Source organism: Lathamus discolor, chromosome 5 (genome assembly GCF_037157495.1).
Source record: "Lathamus discolor isolate bLatDis1 chromosome 5, bLatDis1.hap1, whole genome shotgun sequence".
NCBI classification, from domain to species: Eukaryota; Metazoa; Chordata; class Aves; order Psittaciformes; family Psittacidae; genus Lathamus; species Lathamus discolor.
Window position 1 is genome coordinate 68729018 of NC_088888.1, and position 23196 is coordinate 68752213.

Below are 23196 nucleotides of genomic sequence, written 5' to 3' on the forward strand. Positions count from 1 at the left end.
TCCAACCCTTGGGATTCTGTGATTCTGTGAGTTAGTAAACTGCTCTGCCAGGGAGGAGGGAAAGTTGTGAGGAAGCAGAGACAGGACACCTGACCCAAACTAGCCAAAGGGGTATTCCATACCACAGCACATCTTGCCCAGCATACAAACGGAGGGGAGTTACCTGGAAGGGCTTGATCACTGCTTGGGTTGGGCTGGGTACCGATCGGCAGGTGGTGACCAGTTGTATTTTCTTCCTTTGTTATTTCACTTGTCATTGGTGGTGGTAGTAGTGGTGGTTTTGTGTTGTACCTTGGTTGCCAGACTGTTCTTGACTCGGCCTGTGGGGGTTGCATTCTTTTGATTCTCCTCCCCATCACTTTGGGAGTGAGTGAGCAGCAACGTGGTTATGAGTTACTGGCTGGCCTTAAACCACAACAGTTCTTTTTGGACAGTTCCTTGTTTCCCAGGGTGGATTTGTTCTTTTACAGTCGCATTTAGATCGATGTGCATATATATATACTTAATACATAACAGCTGTAGGCATTATTATGAATTTCATAACACGAGCTTGTTCTTTTAAATTATTAGGGTCATAGTGATGTGAGAAGTACAAGAGAGTGGTTCATGTTTTGCTTTCACCAAACAATTCACACAAATAAAGTTTTTCCGAGTCTCAGACTGGGAAGCCCCAGGCTGCTGAGTATTTGAGACACCTCCTGTTCCCCTAGTCTGCTGCAGTCTTGGATGAGAATGCAAAGCTGAAGACTGCTCATGTCCCTATTCAAGAACCAACTTCACATAATCATCTTTGAAAAAATTATTAAAGAGAGCAATATATCTATTTCTCATAGCTAGCCTAAGCAAATACATGAATACAAGAAAATGCAAGTATAGTATAGACAGAGATTACCATCTGCAGTGTTTATGCTTGCTGTAATGCATTTTTGCAAGCCAGTCACGGACTCCAGAGTCAGTCAGTGATGCCTTAACAACTGAAGTGAGTTGGTACATTGGTTCATAGCTCTCTGGCTATGAAGGTCCATCAATTGTATCGTATACTCAGTGCCATTTCCATGGTGCCATTTGAAGATGGCAGCTGCTGGAGGCCACAAGCCGATGAAAGCAAACACAATTGATGACTGCAGTAAAGTGATGTATAAAAATTACTATCTGTGCTTCCCCCATAATTGTTCATAACAAAATTCTGCTTTCAGAACTGTAAAATCTCCGAAAACACACTTTGTTCCTATCAAGTAAATGCTGTAGATTTGTCCTTTTGTGCATTTGTTACAAAAGGCCTTCGGGCTAGCAAGTTTTTTCTTTTAATATTTTTGGCTGATTCTGCCACCGATTTTCATTATGTGTGTCACTATTACTACCGTATAATCTGAACATAAAAAACATGGTGCTGTAACAAATGACTTCACAGCATTGACAGTTATAGCAGGACCATTTCAAGGCTGATGAAAAATTTCCCAGAGAGATCTCAGGTCAGGTTTACATAAGCTAAACAGGAAATGATTGCCACCATTCACATTAAATCCTAAATGTTTTGTGTAACTTCATCTACATTTTATGTTCCTGCACGTCTCTCTGTCTTTCTCAGCTGATGAAATTCCACACTTCCTCAGATTAGAGAAATAAGTTCATGTTTCATGGTTTGTTGTTCTTGCTAAACTCTACAAGGGTTAGGATTTAAAATATATTATTTAAAAGACAACAAAAAGTTCCTTCAGGTTTTGATTGTTTAAATTTTACATACTTTGTAAATTTTTATGATTCCTAGGGGTTTGTTATTGCTTTTTCCCAGTGGACTACTAATAGAAGTTAGCCTGTCTAGCCCATGTGCTAGATGCTGTTAGGATAAAACTGCCTTTGACTTTCACACCTCTCAGGGGACGAGTAATTGTTGTGTTCAAACAGCCTGTAATTGTGATCCCGCTGGCTTTCTCAGTACGCTTCTGGCTATTAGAATCATTAAACAATTCAGCACCTGTTAACAGCATTGTAAATATTCAACCCTGCTTGTGTGCAGGTTGAGTCCAATATAGGAGAAGGCTTACAGAGCCCAGCCTCATAAATTAGAGCTTCTGACAAGTCAATTATTGTGAAACTGGGCTTCACTGTGAAATAAATGAAATGGTGTGCTGATAAAAAGGTAGGCTGTCTGTTTATAGCAAAGGGAAAATAATGACTAGATGATTCAATGCAGTGAGCATGAAACTGCATTGTTTTTATTCTTTATCTCTAATTAAATAGTTAGATAATATAGCTTCATAGAGGAACTCACACACAATGCAGCTTTTATACTTGGAGCATACCAACATGCAAAATTCAACTTGTATTTATGCATTTCAAAATACTATCTGTCATGATACTCTGTTTTCACTAATGATTTTAACGTGGTCTTTCTAGATGAATGGCTTTGCATTTTTGTTAGGGGAAAATGTGCTGAGTGACCAAGAATCTCCTGTGGGTGTGCTTAAAATTATATTTACCCCCTTATAGATAGTAGTTAAAATACACTGGTACCACTTCATTCATGATTACAGACCATTTAAGATTTTTCTTTACATTATTTTCACTAGGCAGCTACATATTTACTCCTCTGACAAAAAAAAAAAAAAATACCAAAAATCAGCAAATTTAAAATTCACATAATTTTCAAAAGGCATTATAATGCCTTTTATGATTATGGCTTCAGTGTAAAATACTGTAAATTAAGGTGAGCACAAGATAAAATCTATTTGAATTAAACTGTCTTAAACTACAAGCTCAAAAAAGAATTTGTTTATTGCCCATTTCCTTTGTTTTATCAGTATTCATCATCACTGTTGTGATGCTGCAAATGACAGTGCTGAAATGATGTGAAAGTCTGAATACGGTGACAACAAAGTGCCTTAATTATAATCATTTCAGTTCCCTTATATTCAATTTGGAGGAAAATACTAATGAATCATTATTGGTTTCACTGTATAAAATAGAAAATCTTTTCACATCCTGAAACAACTTGCGTAGTTAATTTGCTCAATTATTTTCAGAAGGTAAACAAAATTTTACAAAGTAATTTGTGGTAATAAACAGAATCTAAATGTGTTCCATAAGAAGATGTCAGGCAGATAAAAGGTGCAGATGGAAATATTGTCTGGTTTTTATCATTACTGTATTATTTCAGTAAATTTAAAGGGGAGATCATTAAAATTATGTTGCATTGAAAACAGTGTTAGAGTGTTTCTGCTACAAATGTTTTCTTCACAGAAGTCTGACAGTGTATGGCTGTCTACCATGTAAAACTTTTTAGTCAATATAAATATTTCATTTGTTTAGGTTTGGTTTTGGACACTAGCTATGTTTTAAATATTTGAGATCATCTCAGCATGAGCCTGTATACACTATACTATTACAGAGTTGAATACTCCACTGCCATATATATATATATATATATATATATACACTTTATTGTTGTCTAATGTAGCTATTTTCTGCTATCAGAACAGATATTTTTTTTAAATTCCTTTCTTATGGTAATAAGTGTGTTACTCCAACCTCACCCAATTCTAACTGAATGTTCAAAGCATCAGAGAATTAACCCCATAATTTGGGATTAATAAAAAGGAAAAAAATCTGGAAATGTGTCTGCACTGCTAGTTAGCATGCAAGCTTTTTTTCAGTTATTCTGTTTCTGTTCAAAAAGATAAATGTTTAAAATTCTGCTTGAAAAAATAATAATGCAAATCAGATTCCATTAATAAAACAGACAAGAAAGGATGCTTGTGCTATATAAAACCACAATTCCATCTTTTGAAATTTGTTAACAGCAGCTTTACAGTAATCGAAATAGAGCTTAAATCAGAGAATGGGATTCATCTGCCCAAATATGGCATCAACAACTGAACTGATTGTCTAAAGTTTTTGGGGTTTTTTGGCAGTGATTGCATTTCAACTCATCCTAAAGCAGATATATAAAATACTTCAGATTAATAGTATTCTGCATGTACACATTCCTCTCCATTGGCAGGAAAGGGAGTTAAAAAGACTAACTCAGCTGTAGCTGTAACTATGTAAGATCAGCTAAAATGAATCTCAGCACACTGTTTTGCAGCTTGTTGTTCACCTGCAGAAAATAACACTGAAGGAACCTACTTTCCATTATTGCATATGGTATTGTTTCCAGTGGGGATGCTGAATACATCATAACTAGGAAATTCTAGTAAAGCAGCCAGCATGAACAAAGGAGTTTCTTTCATCAGTGAAGCAATCCCAGTAGTCTATTTGTGCAATACTATTTTACAGAATTAAATAAGCAGAGACAGCCTTTTTTACTGTGCTTTGTAACATTTTGATAAATCTTTTTTTTTGTTTGTTTGAATTCCACTTTGAAATTGCATAATTACTTCTCCTAAATTCAGAATTTTTAAACTTTCTGAGCATGCTCAGTTTTTCTCTGCTGCTCATTGAACTTAATTGTTACTTTCTGAATTGATGCCTTTGTTGAATCTAAGGCACAAGTTCTAACTACATGTTTATCTGGAGTTTTGTAGGCAAAACCTCTCTCTGAAATTATGTTAGTTTGTGTGAGTAAGAATCTTAATACTGCTTAAGTTCTACAGTTAAGGAATGCAAACTTCAGTCACTAGGTCTTTTTTATATTCTGGCATAACAATACATTTTGGCACACTTATAACCATTTTTCCTTCATATAGATAACTAAGAACCATTGCTACTATATATAGTTTACCTAAACAATTTTTACCTGAAAATGAACATGTGAAGTAGCCACTTTGACAAATACCCTGTTCCTTTTTTTTTTTTTTTTTTTTTTGCAATTTTAACTTTGAGAATAAAATGACACACCACCAGCATTTGGATTGGTATAAGATTACTTTTTCAACAGATGTCACTATATGCCTAGTTTTTATTTTCAGAGTTACGGGATGTAAGAACAGTTGCAGTCCTTGGTTTTCATCCTTTCTCTTGAAGTTAAAATGCTGTCACTTGTGTTAGCATTGCTTTTTCACTTTCCTACATGTATGATCAGGAAAACATACTTATGCAGTCAGGAAAATTTTCCCACTAACAAAATATAGTCAGTCCAGTTCTATTTGTATCAACTTTTCTATTAATAGACAAATTACCATCTTTCCATATGTACATGCTTGCATTATGTTGGTTACTTACACAAACCATTTAGGAATCAAGAATTTCTTATTAGACTATATAAGGGAATAGTTTTGTGTGTAACTGTTTAATGTGGATATTTGCTGTTCCAAGTATGTGTGTGTATTACAGCAGCATTGTGGGTTTTCCTACAAGGCATTATTGTTAAAAATCTTCAGAGTGTAAAAAGTATTCATGTAATGCATCTGTTTTCAATTTGTCTAGTTACTATAACTTGGATGATGTGAGCCATGACACTATGAATAAGTACCTCTCAAGCCTTGTTGAGAAATCCCTCTTTGATTTGGAATGCTCCTACTGTATTGAAATTGGGGAGGTAAGAGTAATCTGTGCCTTACAAAAATCAGTAAGATACATGCTTCTAGAAGTTCGGAACAGCAAGATACATGCTTCTAATTTGAGATGTTAATCTATGGAGCTATTTGTAAGAGTTACATTGGAAATTGATCTTAATTGGGGTTGCAACTAAATTATGATGCTAAATCATTTTTTGATGTTCTCTCCTATAAAGTAGTCTTAAAATATTTTACAGTTTTGTATGAACCATTTATATTGAATTATGTAGGAGCTGTGTGTATTTGATTCCTCTTCCAACAGGATAATTGCAGCATTGAACCTCTGACATATGGCCGCATTGCTTCCTATTACTATTTGAAGCATCCAACTATTGGAATGTTCAAAGATCAGTTGAAACCTGAAAGCAACATTGAAGAATTGCTCTTAATTCTGACAGTAAGTGCTGATATTTTCTGAACTGAAACATTACTGATGACTCTTAAAAGACACAAGTGTATGAAAAAACACCCCAAAATTAAAAAAAACTTTCTTCCTGATCTGTAATTTCTTTTTGTTTGTTTCGAGTAATACAACTGAATCATTTTTGTTGTTTCAAGAGTCTCATCTAAACCATACGTCAAAATATGTTTTTCTCTTATGTCCCTTTATCGTTTTCAGGATCTATACAAATCTTGTGTTTGTTTTTCTCTAAGTAAGTTAGGTATAATTCTAAAATGCCAGAATAATAACTGCATATGAACATCCTAAATCTGTATCAGGACTTTGTACTTTGCACTGGGACAATCTGGAAGATACAGCAGCTTTAAAAAGTGGAGAAGGCATACGGGGAAGACCTGTTTCCTAAAATGCCTTCTTTTCCTCCTCTCAGCTACCTCATGATCCCTGAGGTAATATCCTGTTATTACAGGTAATTACCTGTAATAATGCTATACAGTTTGTCTAGTGACTGTTTAATGGAGAAGTGCAATACAAGGCAATAGATTTTAGGGTACAAATGTGGAGAATCAGTGTATAATGCAGTGTGATCATAAAAGAATTAGGTTTTACTACATTTTTAAGTACTTAAGTAATTATATCTGCAAAATCTTCTTTTTCCAAATAATGTTACTTCACTTGTACACACATACTAAAAGGAAGAAGTTCCTTAATATTATCCAGGAAAACTTATTTCTGACCATTCATGATGATAGGTGCTGTTATAATATATATACATTATACAAGTGGCCCAGATTCTGTAATATTCTGATTTCCAAGTGTGAACTTCAAAACGTAGAGTCCTATCTTACAGTATTTATGTATGTTACTTTTATACTATCTGTTGCTTTGACATGCCACCACAACTTCCCTGAGGGGAGATACAAGAAGAAAAATAAAAACAATGCTATTCAACAGTCTGCATCTCAGCAAAACCAGATCAGTGTTTTATGACACTGTACTAGAAAAGTGGCTTTCCTAGAGACTTTCTTTCTGATAAATTTAAATCGCCTGTTGCAAACATTCGGAGTGTTATGGCTCAGAAATAAAGGCCAAAGTAATCTTTTATAATGGAAAGTGTTATGCAGCCTAAACAGGGGAATTGCTATCACTGACCCTGCAATATCTCTTGTCCTGTTGTTAGAAAACATTGCAAATTATATGAAATAAAATTCAATGTAGTTGGCTGAATTCAAAATGGCAATCAACCACAATTCCTATATATGCTTTATGTAAGGTAATTGAAGTTTTAGGAAGAAATAACCACTAGTGAACAGAAGTTAAATAACATAATGTTGAGTTTTCAAGGTGACAGCTTTACTGTAGCTGCCATCTCTTTAAAATCTCTTTTCCCTAGAGAAAATTTTTTCCACCTAGAAATTTCAGATTTATTTTTTTTTTCCCCACACAAATTGGACAGGGAAAGTTTGAAAATAGTATTAGGGAACATTTCATGACACTGCCTAAGCTAGTGAGCAGCATATAGAAGATTGAATGATGGCAGCAGAAGCTAGTGTGGCCTAGCTTCTATGTTCATCTATTTGAACAGCTTGCATCCATGAAGCGCAAAGGTAAATGGCAAATGTTTCTGTTGTAGACAAAACATAGGACCCTACTGTTGGGCAGAGATTGCAAAATTTAAAAATTACTAGTATTGCTTTAATTCTATTTTTCTGTCTTTTTTCTTTCTTTTTTTTTTTTTTTTTTTTTAATTTCTCTTTTTTCCTGGAAATACATATAGTCTTGGAAGTTGTCCATTTGGAATCTTAAGAGGAATTAGACTAAAAATAAAACTGATTAGGGGTCAAAATGTGCCATGTGTCAATTTGAAAGATGAAAAGGATTTGTGATCACTGGATGCCATTATACCTGAGAGTTTGTCCTTATTTTTTATGCAGATGTCAATTTTCGTAATTAGTAGGGGAATTACTATTCTGTCTTGGTGAAGGTGTAAATTGAAAGGGAGGTTTTTTTCAGTCTGATGTAGTGTTGAAAAGACTAAGACTTGCCATTTCAACGGAGTTACTGCCAAAGATTTTTTTTTTTTTTTTGTCCTAAACACTATGAATTAATGAGTTTTATAATTACAGCAGTTGCTTCACACCTCTATTGTTAACCAATGACATTACATCTGCCTTGGTGCCCTCCTCCTTCTTATTGAAGCATTTAGCAGTTTTGGCAATAGGGAATTACATGGCATGGGGTAAGTAGTCTAATTAGGTATAAGTGAAAATCCTTAGGGAAAAGGATATTTAAAAAGTAATTTGAAGAATCTCTTAATGATGCTGGAACTGAAAGCTGTAGCTATAGAACAAAAAGGCCTGTTATCATTGCAAAACATGGTTATAATTATGATTATTCTGCTAATCATTCAGTTTTAAAGTTTTGAATTTTGGACTGTGTTACTTAAGAATAAGCGTCCAAACCGTTTCTCAAGTAGATTTGTGGCATTTTGTAGATGTGACATGTAGGTCTTTTTTTTTTTTTTTGGCATTGTTCATAATCCTGGAAACCTTTAGACATATACAGGTTGGCTGGTACATACAAGGAAGGCAGAAGTGTACAATTGTAACAAAGAAAATACTGATCCTGTGGATTTGAAATGGGGTATATTCAAGTTTTTACTAAATTGTCAATGTGTACGTTGAAAAGAGCAAGAGCTACTTTAAAACAAAACCAGGAAAAAATCAAGATTGCAGTCAAGAATTCAGAAATTTATAATCATATTCAGGGTTTTAAATCTGAGTTTGATTAAGGGATTTTGAGTTTCAGGTTGATATTTTGCCATGCTGATGGGAGCATTCAGAGTTCAGGATCATTCACCAATGAGTTATTAAGGACTCTTTGCAACTTGTGAAAAAGTAGTTTTGAGTCATCCTGTTTCTGGTGCTCATGGGTTTCTCAGTCAGTTGATAGCAAGATTTGTTTCCACTTAGAAGTTAAGAGCATTCATAGTCTTCTCCAGTATCTGTTCTCTTCTCTGTTTTTACTTTATCTTTTCATTTGATCATCTGTCAGCATTTTGCAAGATCAAATATTTTTTCTTTTTCAGTATGGTTTAGGGGTTGAAGTTTCCATAACATGAACAGGAACATGGCATATGGAAACAGCCTCATAGTCATGTTGGAAGTATACCATGATAAGTGATATAAATAGGTAGGGTACAATCCTCTCATGCTTTCCCTTCTCCTCTCAGTAAATCTGTGCTCAAGATATTTAATCTGTCTTGGGTTTGCAGTTAGCAGGTGAAGTTCAGATTCAGTTACTTTTGTAACTGACTTGTGCTAGTGGACCTGTGGTTTATCTTAGAGAAAATGTTTGATGCTTTTCCATAGCTTTCTTTAAAACTTTCCTAACCATGCTTCAGACAGTAGTAATCCAAATGAGCTTATTCACTGTTGAGTTATGGTGCTTCATGCATTTAGTATTATTGATGTGAAAGTGTTCATGAATTATTACTGACAGGCTGGATTTCCCTGAGGTACATAAAGATTGTTTATTTTTATTCTGAAAGTTAGGTGCAGAGATTCAAAAAAATATAAAAAAATAAAAAAAACCAAAGCAAACAACAACAAAACCCACAAAAAAGAAAAACACCAGACAAAACTGATACTTTGGGGTAATTTTTGTCATTTTCTGTACTAAAGCAGCAGTCACAACAAATGTTTTCAAAAATCAAATGCAGGTTTGTACCTTGAGGAAAGGAGTGGTTGATCAGGACTGCGATGTCTAGGTCCACTAGTGTTATGATTTTGGGTGATTTGTTACTACATTTATCTGATTATCTGGTTAATATTCTTATTTACAGAGCAAATGCTTTGTCATATCTGTTCATACCAGACAGTGAAGTGGAGAACATTACCATCTTTCATCCCTTGTTTTACATGCATGTTGTCCCTTATTTCTGTTTTTGAATTCTACCTACAAGAGAGCACTGGTTGGATTTCTTGTGCCTACTGCTGTCTTTCATGTAAACTGGTTGCAAGAGATGGGTTCCTTTCTTACTGGGGAGCTTAGGAACAGAACAATATGATATTTGTGTTACGTGGGACATATCTACCCATCTTTCTGTGGTACAAACATGGGCTTATAAGTTTGGTATCCACATACCTCTTCCGTATATTTCTATCTGATAATTGACATGGTTTTGTTACACTGGCTTGTATTAGACTGTATTTTGGAACTCAGCAGAATATCTGGCATTGCTGGAATCACAGAAACATAGAAGAAGCAGTTTCATGAAACAGGCATCTCTATCCCAGATACATAGGTAACAAAAGAGTAAAGTTGTTAACGCTTCATCTGTCTTTCATTACCTGTTAGGCATTTGTACTCTGAGATTCTAAATGACCTATAGCTTTACTTTCTCTTCATCATCATTGGCACATCCAATTACAAAAATAGTCCAAGGACAAGCTAATGTGAGCTGTTTTGTGGAATATTTTCTCTGCAAGCCAGGGCAGAAACATTGATTTGGGGTTTTGTAAGACATTATATAAAACTGATTTTCTGTTCTATAGCCATTTCAGAAAAAAATTAGATCACTCCTCCTAAGTCAATGATTTTTCTAGTTTAAATTTACAAAAAAGATGTGACTATGATTTTCTTCAAAGCATGAAAGTTCAGCAAGACTATATTTGTTTCAGTGTCAAGAATAGAAATAATTTATTATGTAAACTTTATCGCAGATGAAAAGCAATTATGTTACATGCTAACTGTTAAAGCACTTACATATAAGATTTCACAGATACTGTGCATCCTTAACAATATGAACATGACTGCTGCCTAGGAATGTTCAGTGCATAAATTCCATCCTGAAGACAGGCGTTTCCAGGATCATTTACTTAATTTTTATAAAGCTTATATTCTCTGGATTTAAATATTTTGGAACATTTCTGATTCAGTGCCTACTTGGAAACATCTAGATAGTATCATAATGTGTTTTATAAAATAGTTTAAATTTGAAAATTATGTTTGGCTTCAAGCAAATAAACCAAAATGCTACAATGAATTTTAATAGCGTCTGAATGTCATCATCTATGTCCAGTATATTCAAAGTATCTTGTACTTAGCAGAAAGAGAACTTATGCATATGAATACTCACACATTAAATTTGTCTTTTCTTTAGTCCCAGTAGATGGAGCAGTTTTGGATGTTGCTGTAGTACTTGAATATAGTAGCTTTTTTCTAACATCATGACACAATTATTTTCTACTTTTCTTTTCCCAAATGATTGTTTGAATTTTAGTTTAAAAGCATCATGTCTAGAAAAGCACAATCAGTTGGCAAAAAGAGATGACTGCCCACCACTGACAGCTAACTGAACAGAGCATAACGCTTTCTTTTTAGTGACATCAGTAAGGAAGAATTACGTTCAAAACCAGAAAATGTAAAACCTTCACATTTCCAACACACATGACTTTCTAATCTCTTATTAACAGATCTCCTTTATTTTCTTTCTGGTCTTACCCCGCTTCATTACTTCAGTTGTCATTACTTGCCAGCTTAAAAATCTGATTCAAAACTCAGGCAAGTTAAAAGAAAACCTAGTTGAAGGATTCTAACAAGTGTTTCCCACAAGGTAGGCCATAAGACAAGAGCTGTTGTCTTTTAAATAAGATAGTGTCTTTATTTTTTTTTTTATTTCTTTCTTTCCTTTTTTTTTTTTTTTTCTGGCCTGCTTTGATTGCAGTGCAGGGTCCAAGGGAAAAACATCTGAAAGTGCATATAGCTGTGGCAGTGGAAGCCAATAGCCTCGATATATCCCCATTTCAAATAGCTGCTTTAGTAACCATTTCTGACAGAAGAATGCGGAAAGAAATTCTTTTCATAAGAGCTACAGATACAGTTATAGCAGCAAAACACTCATTTATACCAATGAAAACTATTCTGATGAGCCAGGAAGCTATTACCCTTGTATCTTCTGGGGCATATAGGACTACTGTCCTGGTCTTGTACTTACAGATGTGAACATTGGCTGCCATCTGTACCATATCAATGCTTGTCCATGATATATATGCTAGAAGAAAGTTCAGTGATAGCAAGCTTGTTTTAGCTGACTGCTTAAAACTGCAGGCAGTTCATCTGCGTACCCTTTGTTTGTTTGTTTGTTTGTTTGTTTGTTTGTTTTAGCACAAAAGTCTTTTACTTCCTGCTTACTTGGCAGTTATAACTGTAGCCATCATCATGTGAGATTTCAAACTATGCACATGCAGTCAATGCTTTGCAAATTAATCATACTGAAAATGAAATGGCATTTTTTTCATCAGTCATGTCATATGGCCCTATTTTCAGATATACGGTATATTTGTTGAAATAATGTTTGTGTTGTTATAAACGGCATCTATTAAGGTAAAGCTGCACATTTTGTAGTATGCAATGCTGCTTTGGTAAATGACTGTGGGTTCTCATGCCCGAAGTACTCCAGAAGGCAGTCTTACAAGCTCAGTGTGCATTTATCAAGGTGGTGCAAGTTCTAACTACTTTATGCCTCCTGATTTGTAATTAAAGCATGACAGGCAAATTTAGGCCCTCTGCAGCCTGCAGGTCTTTTGTCTTCACTGGTTTCCAGTTACTGCTTTGCTTTTGATAGAATTATACTATTGTCCTGTAAATTATAGCAATTACAATTATATTGCTGATGAATTTGTCTTCACAGGATTCTGTTCACTTAGTGACACCAACCCAGCCTTACTGAGTGCTGTTTAAAGTCACACAGATGTTTTTCTCTGTCAGCAAAGAAGTTATTGCTCAGACTTGTAAAACTGTTAAGACAGAGGATGGCATTTCGTGTGTTGTTTTCTGATTGGAACAGAAATTTCACGATGAGGATTGGTTTGTCTGAAATAATTACATCATGCAAGATTTTTACCCAGCATATTCCTTTAGCATAGTATTTTTTTTAAAAAAGGACATAATAGGATTACTGATCGGTCCTTAATGAAGTATCTGACACTTGTATTTTCCTATTTACATTTAGATTCTTTCTTTGTCTCATTCTTTTCTTTTTGTTTATTTTCCTGATGTAACCTGGGTGGCTTCAGAAGGCTGAATTTTATTTTAAGGATTGATGTTATGTATTATCACAGATGAATTATTAAGAAATCAGCCTCCTCTTTTATTTGCCCAGTATTTACGAAATGTTTTATTTCACATTTAGGTAGCTCATGCTACCTATAGTGCTAGAAGAAATTGCAGAGAGATTTTTGTTACCAGAAGGCCAAAACTTTTCTTAGCATCTGAAAAAGTTACTATATATATTTGTAAATTTGGTACGGCATATTAAACTTTCTTTTAAAGAACAAACAGTTGAAGATTTTCTTCACCTCTGCAACTTAATGAATGTGGGCCAGGCATATGGCAAAATATTGAATATTTTTTTATATGAAAACTGTTAGATGATGCACTTTTCTAAGTATCTGGGATGATGCTGAAATACAGCTTTCCTTAATTTATACTAGATCCTTGTACTGTTTCCCATGGAAAAGCCAAATCAGACATCACCAATTTGACTGGATTGCCCACATGCCAATTTCCCACTGCCTTTTTTTTCTGTCTTCCAGTGGAAGACTAGCAAGCCATCAGAGATTATTCAAACTACTATTTTTCAGAAAGAGAAAATATCTCAAAGCTACTCTTTTCACCTTAGAGTGTAAGAAAATGGCTAAAATCCCTCCCACAGCAGGTCTCTTAAATGCTTCTTCTGTCAAGGCGAAGGCATGCTACTGTGTTGACTTATATTTATTTAGTGTGTGAATGCATGCCTACTCACAAAATATTCTTAGGTAGAACTGATACATACAATATAAAGAAACTTTATCTTAAGCATATTAAAGCATGCATAAAGAATGCAGAATGTTCTGTAGGTTTATGAGATTAATTGCAACTGTTTTATCATTTGCTTAAGGCAGCAAGCAAATGTAAATATCATGAGGTGTAGATAATAGATTATTTTTTCTTTTGTATATGACTGTCTTAATATTTACTGTATGCAGTCATATAAGATGCTAATTTTTAATACTTCTTTAGCTATAAGAATGTATGTTTGCTTTTTCTTGATTCACACAGAACAGATGGATGCTTGACTGCCTGCTAATCCACAGCTGGAATGGTTTCAGCGGCTTCCACGTTGCTGGGTTAGAGTGGCTTTTCTAGTGGACTGAGAGGGCAGCAAGAGAGGGATATCATTATTCATCAGTATCCCAGTGGGATCGCTGCCAGCAGAGATTAATTTTTTCTGTTATGCTTGTAAAACAAGCTCAGGTGGAGTCTCTAATCCTCAGGGCACGGGTGGCAGATCAAGAAAGATGCTACAAAGCTAGTTAATTTTCAGATTCTAGGGGAAACAGAAGCTCTGTTAGATGTATAAATACATGATTGCAAATTTAAGTAGCTCAGATCCAAATGGGATCTTCCTAGACATCTGGTACTGAAAATCTCTGTTTTCTTTGTCTTTTTTAAGAAGTTCTTAAAACTTTACACCAGAGGCAAAATATCTGCAGCTCCCTTAATTGTCGGTTATCTTTCCATTTTATTTTATTTAATACAGCTCTTACAGTGTACTTTAGACGAATGCCTTTCTACCTATAAATAAAAGACATGGTATAAGCCTGCATAAGAACACTGAATTTACAATGTTCTCACAAATTTGTGTGCAGTGAACATCACCAAGAAAAATTTCCACTTGCCATCTGAAAAGGGTTATGTCTGCCCTAGCAATGTATGGTACATCCCATCCAAGTAATAGGATGTTCTTTTACGGTCAGGTGGCACAAGGGCACTTTTTTGCCATGTTACTCACTGTATCAGAACTCTGGTTATTCATGACAGAAGCATTGTTAGAACTTCCTCAAATCAAGGACACCAAAACACTGACAGATTGTCTCTTTGTTTAGTAGACTTCAAATATTTTTTCTTTTACTGACTTTTTCTTTCCTCCGTGATTCCCATTCTTCCACACCCTTGTAATTAGCAGTGTCTTCCATACCTGCATTACCTTGTACCTCTCAAAACATTGGGTCAGATTTTCAGGCAATGTTCATCCACATAGTTACACTGAAATGAATGGAGATGTGCCAGTTGTTATCAACAGGGAACTGCCCTTATTGAAATTTACTTGCAGCAGCTGTCACTTCCTCTTACAGTTGTATTTTTTTATTATTAAATTAAACTATTTTCATTTTAAAGGGCTCAGAGTGAGACCAGTAGCACTGGCTTGCTGAAAAGACATTATGCATGTAGGCACCTTCCAAGTTTCCCATATATTTCTGCCAGTTCATATTGTTCTCCTATTATTCTGGGCTTGAGCCTCTCTTGAACAGAGGCTGCTAGTCATTTCACCACATGATGACAGGTATTCACGCCTGTGAACTTTTTATTCCCTTTTGTCTCTGATCACATAGTAGTCTAGATCCAGAATTTAATCTCAGTACAAAAATGCAGCAGTGTGCATTTGTGGCTCCCCACTAGGGGAGCTGCCACAGGTCAGCAGATACAAAATCTGGTTTTACACAGAGCTTTTACCGCTTGCCATTACCATATACAGTATGTATGGGCCCCATTTCACATAAAGAATTAGTAGCGCTTACTTCTGTCTCCATGCAGAGTAACATTAACTTAATGCAGAGATCTGTTAACTTCTTCCCTGGATCTGGGCTCTGCACTGGAAGATCCCAATGGAGGATCAAAGCCAAAGACAGAAAATGACTGATTGCTTTCCCAGGGAAAGCTGTGTGCCAGGATTTGCTATTACAGTTTTTATTGCTATCATCATCTCAGACAGTAGTTGAGCCAGCTAATTCAGCCAAGCTCAGCTTCAGAATGTGGACAAATGTCCAGATGGAACTGAAGTAGATTTCTCATGACAATCAGACTTTTGAATGTATACTCAAGAGAGATTTTCCCAGTTTTGTGTTAACATGTTACTGACCTCATGCACTGAAAAGCTTTTCTGTATTAGTGCAATACAATTAGTTTCAGTACAGCCAAAGCCAGTTGGTTTTATAATCTTTCCTTGACTTGAGATTACAGGGAAAGAGCTGTGGGTCACTGCCCCATCTAGGTCTTTAGATAAATTAAAAAAAAAAAAAAAAAGGGATGATTATAATGCATTCAAAATGTGCAGGTTCAAAGCATTCTTATGAAAAGTAATAGGAAAAGTCAGGCATCTTGGAGAGGCAAAATCTCAAATACATCATTTCCAGTGATGAATGTAATAATCACATCACTATAATTCAGTTTATAAATCGAATTTATACAGTTCCATTTATATTTATTTGCTATGATCAAAGTAACTTATTCTATGTGAATAATGTGTATTCTATACCAGTTTCAGATGTTTGCTCTTATTTTTGTCCTACTCTTTTGCATTTATTTTTCCTTAAACTGATCAAGCGTTACAGGCTTACTTATAGTCAACATTTTAACTTAAAAAACTAAGAGTGAACTAAAGCCACCTCTGTGAAGGTTGAACAGGCTTAATAATGTGAAAGTGCCTACACATTTGATGGAAAAACAAATATATTGTAAGAATGATTTTTATTAGGAGCAGCAAAAAAGTAGCACTGCATTATGATTGTGATCATAAACTGTATGAAATACAGATTGAGAGAGGACCTAAAATCATTAATTTATTCTTTGTTTTCATATGTTTCAGTAAAGTATGCAATTTAAAGAGGAAATTATTCTGAAACAGAATGGTACTATATTTTTTTTACCATTTGGTAAACTAATTACAATTATTATAGTATCTATTACTGTATCTTCCTGTACACTCTCTGATATGCTTAGGAAGCTTTAGGGGGAAGAAAAAGGGAAATGAATTTCCAAGTTATTATAGAAGTCGTAAAAACTTTTTTCCCATGTCAAATTACTGTTATTTTATATAATCCTCCCTCTCACATGTGCTAACATGCTTGCTGAAGCAGAGGTCTGTAATTTAACTTTGTACTTTAGAAGTTCCCAGATTTGCCAGGTCACTCTCTGCTACTGGTAGCTAATATTGCTGACCTCCTATTGCTCTGTGCGCAGTGGCAAAGGTCTTTCAGACTCCTGACCTCTGGTCATCAAGAATGTCATCAGTAGTTTGTAGTTTGGATGTTTTAAGTAAAAGGTGAACTTGTGAAATCTAAACCCTTCAGGGTGTTTTTAAGTGATCACTCAACTGTTTCATTGCCCTAGGATGTACTTTTTATGATGTCTGCTGTTATAAAATTTGTGGTGTTTATCATATGCAGCTATTTAAAAGCAAAACTAAAACAGTTGTCTGTTTAAACTGTTTAAAGTCTGAGAATACTATATATGATTTCTCTGATCTCTAACATAGAAGACCTTGATAAGGATTTATAAGAACTTTTAAATTGTATGTTCTTATAAACTATGTTTGTAGGTCCCATTGCTGAAATATGCCCATTTTAAATCCTGAAAGAGGGTTATAATTTTTTTTTTTTTTTTAATATATAGATATACATAATTGCATGTTGGTGGGCTTTATAACTTTCTCTCTTGAACATCTCATGCTCCACTGGAAATTTCCAGTGCTCACTCTGGTAAATCTTAAATCTAGAGACAGAGCCCAGGGTAGCCCAACCTCACTGTTTTGCTCCTACCCAGTTAATTGGATTAACTTTACAATTTAATTCTATACTTGTTTGTTTCTTTGGACACGTATCTTTTATCTTTAAAAATGCATTAACCACTAATTACATAATTAAAAAATAGTATTTGTTTCAAAAAGATACTGAGCAGCCCTTATTCCTTGGATTTTGCTCTCCGTCCTACACATTTTCCTTCTGTCATTTTTCCAGAAGTAGAGAAGAGTGGAGAGTACTCCAACAGAGTACTAAAGAAGTGGCAAAATCATTTTCCTATTACCCAAGCTGGAGTAGAGAGTTAGAGAAGGCAGAGTCCCCGCTGAGAAGCACTGGTGCCAGAAGGACAACCTTTTCCACATTCAGAGACAGCTGCTGCCCAGGAGCTGCAGCTCTGTCTCCTCTGTGTCCTGCAGCACAGGGGCAGGCACAGGGCTTTGCTTTCTGCCTTTTCTCTCTTCCAGCTACTGACCCTGGAAGGAAGCGATGGGAAAGCCCCCATGGGAAAGGAACTGCACTGCAGAATTGGCTCTGATATGCTGGATGCCATGCAATTGCATTTCCACATACACTTGCAATTGACAGAGCAACCCTCAGTATCAATACAGGCTGGGAGATGAAGGGATTGAGAGTACCCCTGAGGAGATGGACTTGGGGGTATTGATGGATGAAAGATTGGACATGAGCCAGAAATGTGCGCTTGCAGCCCAGAAGGCCATTCATATGCTGGTCTGCATCCAAAGGAGCATGGCGAGGAGGTCAAGAGAGGTGATTCTGCCCCTCTACTCTGCTCTGATGACTCCCCACCTAGAGTAGTATGTCCAGCTCTGGAGTCCTCAGTAGGAAAGATACAGACCTGTTGCTCTGGAGAGGGGCCACAGAAATGATCAGAGCACCTCCGCTAAGAGGAAAGGCTGCGAGAGCTGGGGTTGTTCAGCCTGGAGAAAGGAAGACTTCTGGGAGACCTTATTGTGGCCTTTCAGTTCTTAAAAGGGGCCTATGAGAAAGATGGGGACAGACTTTTTAGCAGGATGGGGGGTAATGGTTTTAAACTAAAAGAGGGGACATTCAGGCTGGATGTGAGGAAGAAATTCTTTACAATGAGGGTGGTAAAACACTGGCACAGGTTGCCAGAGAGGTGGTGGATGCACCATCCCTGGAGACCCTCAAGCCTGGGCTGGATGTGTTTCTGGGCAGTTTGATCTAGCTGAAGATGTCCTTGCTCATTGCAGGGGAGTTGGACTAGAGGGCATTTGAATGGCCCTTCTGACCCAAACCATTCTATGATTCTATGAGAGGAGAAGATGTTATATGATCTTAAGGTCCTTTCCAACCCTAAGTATTCTATGATTCTATGCTGTATGATGTCAATGAGCATATTTAGAATGGTCTCCATGATGAATTGCAGTATTGTGTAGTAAATGTATTCTAATCTTGCCTGTCAATTTTTATTTTCCTTTTTTGCATCATGTTAGCCACTCTTCAAGATCTCTACAAAACTTCAGCCTGCTCTGTTGCTTAGCAGAGCCCGCCAGGTGGCCCTAAAAGTCTGGAATGTCACTTCTGCAAAGTATTAAACATATATTTTTATATGTGTAAAACAGGCTGAGGAAACTCTTCATGCAGGTGTTTGCTGTCTAAAAGAGATAATCTGAATTTCCAGTCTAACAATCCATGGTATATAGTGGCTTCTGTAAGCTGGTAGAAATTACATGGGACATTTTTCCTTTTTGTCCATGAGTCTTGAAAGCATGCATCTTGTTTGTTCTTAAACCTTGTAACTAGTAATATATGTTTATAACTGTCTTTAACTGGGATGCTGTCCTAGAGCTTTTATATCTAAGAGTTAAAAAACAAAACAAAACACCAAAGCCTCAACATTTTAAACTTTGGAAGTTTGAATTATGTCCGGTAAAACTGAGACCAAAGCATATACATATATAGCCTACCAATAAATTCCTTAAAATAGGAGTTTATAATGGAATCACTTAACACAGATACAATTTTCCGAGCAGCTTGTTTTCCCACATTTATTTGTTTTCTGAATATAAATACATCAGAAACTTGAAAGAGAACAAAACACTTTGCAGGTTTATTGAAGTTGAAAATACATGCGTTTGGATTCACTGTACCTATAGAAAGGAAAAAAACATACAAGCAGTCAGTCAATTCTTTAAGTTTCAATAACAGCATTGCTAAAGAAAAGACTACTGCCTCAGCTGTGGAATGTGAGAAACTATTTTTGGTTTGGTTTAGACCCTCATTGTTACAAATTAATCAACTGCTCTTTAAAGTCTAGAACTCATTAACTTTGTAAGTTTTACTGTTCCCATGACTGAACTGAACTTAACATATTCAGGTTTACTTTAGTTGCTCACCTTGATCCCATGTCCGTCTGTGTTCCACACATATCGTCTTCTCTCTTGTAGGCAGATGGCAAGATTTAGTTAGAGATTTAAAATATTTTGTAAGGTCTGCATGTGGTGTATAGGTTTATAGTTCAGCTCTTAACTATAAATCAGTAATTTCAGCCAAATTTACACATTTTGTGAGTAGAAAGAAAATCTGATTATTTTTTTTTTTAACCCTGTGGACACTGTGGATCATAATACTCACCATGTTGGATACCTTGTTTAAACTTAGTTCAATGTGACTCCTCAAATGCCTCATAGTACCAGAAAACTGCAGAAGGTGTATTTTAAAATGGGGTAAGTCGTTTACTTTTAGAACAATTCTGACAATTCAAATAAAGGGTGATGATAAACTGCATATCTGGAATGTTGCAGGCAGGATTCTAAGATGATTCTGTGGCTAGTGTTATGCAGGAAACAGAATTCAATTACCAGAATAGCCCTTTGGCCTTGTAAAACGCAGCCATCAAGCTGATGCAGGTCTAGGTGTGACATTTCTCACTGGCAAAGCAAGTTGCTGCTTCCTGTATGACCCTGCACCACATACAGATTGAATTGCAGGTTTCTTACACTCTCAAAATGATGCATCAGTCTCTAATGCCTATAAGGAGACATTATTGGGAAAGTCCACCACAGACCTATGGAACAGAGAGATGTGATATGCCCACCAAATGCATGATTCGGAACCCATAGCTAAAATTCCTAGTTATCTCCTGGTATACTCCGAGTTATGCTTAATGGTGTAGGTGCTTGTAAACATATTATTTGCTTGTAAACATATTATTATTGTCTGCAATAGTCCTGATTTAACAGAAGAAAAAGGGAAAGTGAAAAATGAACAGCCTTGCTTTGTGGTTTAACTCTAAAGTTTATATTAAGTTTCTTGACTTCAGAATGAAGATTAATGATTGATACGTAATTCGATCTGTTTCCTCACCCATGGAAGTAAAAACAGTATTCATACATAGTGTACTAAGATAAAATATATTACATGTTGTGTGGAATAGTTGAAGCTATAGGCTTTGCAGAACAGATTGAGATTCACAATGAAAAGGAATACTAAAATGAAAAAATATTGAGTGAACAGCAGGGCCCATTTGAGGTTATTACAAAGGATGTTTCTTTATTCTGTCTTTTCTTGTGCAACCTGAAAACAGTAGCAGGGGGTTACAAGCAGAGTTCATCACAGAATTGTCAATCACTGTCATTTAACATTTTGCAATGGAAGATGTCTTTATTCAAGGACAGCTGGGCAAATCAGAGAAACAGATTTGTGGTTAGTAGTCTGTCCAGCCTACACTAAGCAAACAAGGACAGGGCAGACATACTGGCCTCTCACATAAAAATATAATGGACTCTGCTGACCTCAATGCCCTCCATTCAGCTTCATTCTCAGTTGTATAAAAGCTTCACTACCCATTCTCAATTTCCTTTAATTACCTACATGATGCAGATAAGAAAATGAACCTCACTTACTTACAGTCAATGATCACAAACAGGAAATTAAGTAGGCAAGTTGTTTAAAATAAGGGGAGTGTTTTGGAGGTAAATAAAACATGTGCTGGGGAAGAATTAGGGAAAATGCATTTTCAGGAGTACCAATTGGTCTGGAGTGACTTGGCTGATCCTTCTTTCTGCTACTTTAAACTGCAAAGCAAAACAAAGTAAAAAATCTCCTTGGTAAATATTCTTTAAAATATCTTTGAAGAAGAAGCCAGTTAAATAAAAAGAGTGAAGCAAACATGCAGCCTTCTATAGGGCTTAAAAAGATTGTGACCTTAGGTTCAGAGAATAAATGACCACAGTTTTCACAAGAGATCTAGCAGAGACATCCAGGATTAAGTAGCAGTTGTCTTTAGTCAATCTTCACTTCTAATCTGCACTCGAAATATAAAATAAATTAATTACATTCTGATTTTCTTTCCAAATCTTAAGTTGTCTAATACTTACTTTTACATTTATATCACAGTTTAGTTGTTTTTTCATTGTGCCATTAAAGAAAATAGAAAATTTTTGTGCTGTCAGTTTTCAAAGGGGTGAAAACCAGCTATGTAACTGGGTTTTAGGAATTGTCAAAAAAGGTTCTATGTGTTAGGCTACTAATGAGTGGATACGGTACTTTGCAAGTCAATTAGGTAGTTCTGTTAGGTGTTCTAAAATTGCCATTTTCATTACCACACTCTACATCGGTTCCTGTTGTGAATATTTCATTAATGTGGATTTGCAGGAAGTCTGACTGGAGATTGAAGACTAAAATGCATAATATCAAATTTATACTTTAAGAGGAATGTAAAACCCTGACCACTTTAATTTAATGGTCTCTGCTAAGCCCATATTTTGAAAGACATTGCCCTTTGGGCTACCCAAATTACTTTTTACTTTATGACAAAAGAAATACACTGTCTTAAATTGCAGATGGAAAAGATATAACATATTGTAAAACTCTTAGTTTACTTGCAAGTTTTATGCTTTAGAAAGATCATTCTCATTCCAAACAACATATAGGCATACATGCAGAGAGAGTTTTGTGCAGGAAAAAATTACCAATTAAGTCACAGAACTGACTCTTCAGCCTAAATTATGGTTCTTAGGATGCTACTGCTGAATTTTCTTTCTTTCAGAGACAGTGGATTTCCCTAGCAGGAGAATGCACATCTCTGCTCTGACTACTAGGACTGTTCCTCACAGCCCCAAGGATGTTGCTACTCATAACTACATTTAAATTAATAATAAATTATAATTAATTTATTACTTGATTTAAGTAATGATAAATTGTTTAAATAGCTGTTGGTGTACAGCTCTTTTTTGCAATAGTGAGAAAGCTCTTAGGCAGCTTCATTTTGGCATGAATGGTATTAGTCCACTGTGGAGCACAGAGGATAGTTTTCAGCACCTACTTACAATTTCATTCTTTGCTCTGATCACTGATCATCTGTTGCTTAGACAATGACTGTTCATAATATTGAAGGTACATTTTAAAAGAACCTTACCAGAGCTATTTCAAACCCACTGTGTTTTGAATACAGACAGAAAAGTAGAAACCCTGAAAACTGAAAATGTGAATTATTGACTTCTTTATAGCTAACTTTACAATAGTTTTGTGAGCCAGTCAGGATAGGATATCTGCAGATGGGCATCTCAAATATTGAGTCCATCCACTGAATGTATTTCACTGCTTTTATTTTCTTCTCTCATCAGCTATGTGAAAAAAAAAAAAATTCAAACCTATAATTGTGTGAATATTTGTGAATATTTTAGTACCTATT

At 35.6% G+C, this 23196-nt stretch overlaps 1 protein-coding gene across 2 annotated transcripts in view; it reads left to right on the forward strand.

Moving 5' to 3' along the window:
• Window positions 1-23196, forward strand: part of ASCC3 (activating signal cointegrator 1 complex subunit 3) — a 270142-nt gene that overhangs the window by 224286 nt on the left and 22660 nt on the right. For both annotated transcript variants that reach the window (XM_065681163.1, XM_065681164.1), the window contains 2 exons: window positions 5365-5476; window positions 5758-5892. In XM_065681163.1, coding sequence (XP_065537235.1) covers window positions 5365-5476; window positions 5758-5892 — 247 coding nt within the window. The remainder of the gene's footprint in view (window positions 1-5364; window positions 5477-5757; window positions 5893-23196) is intronic.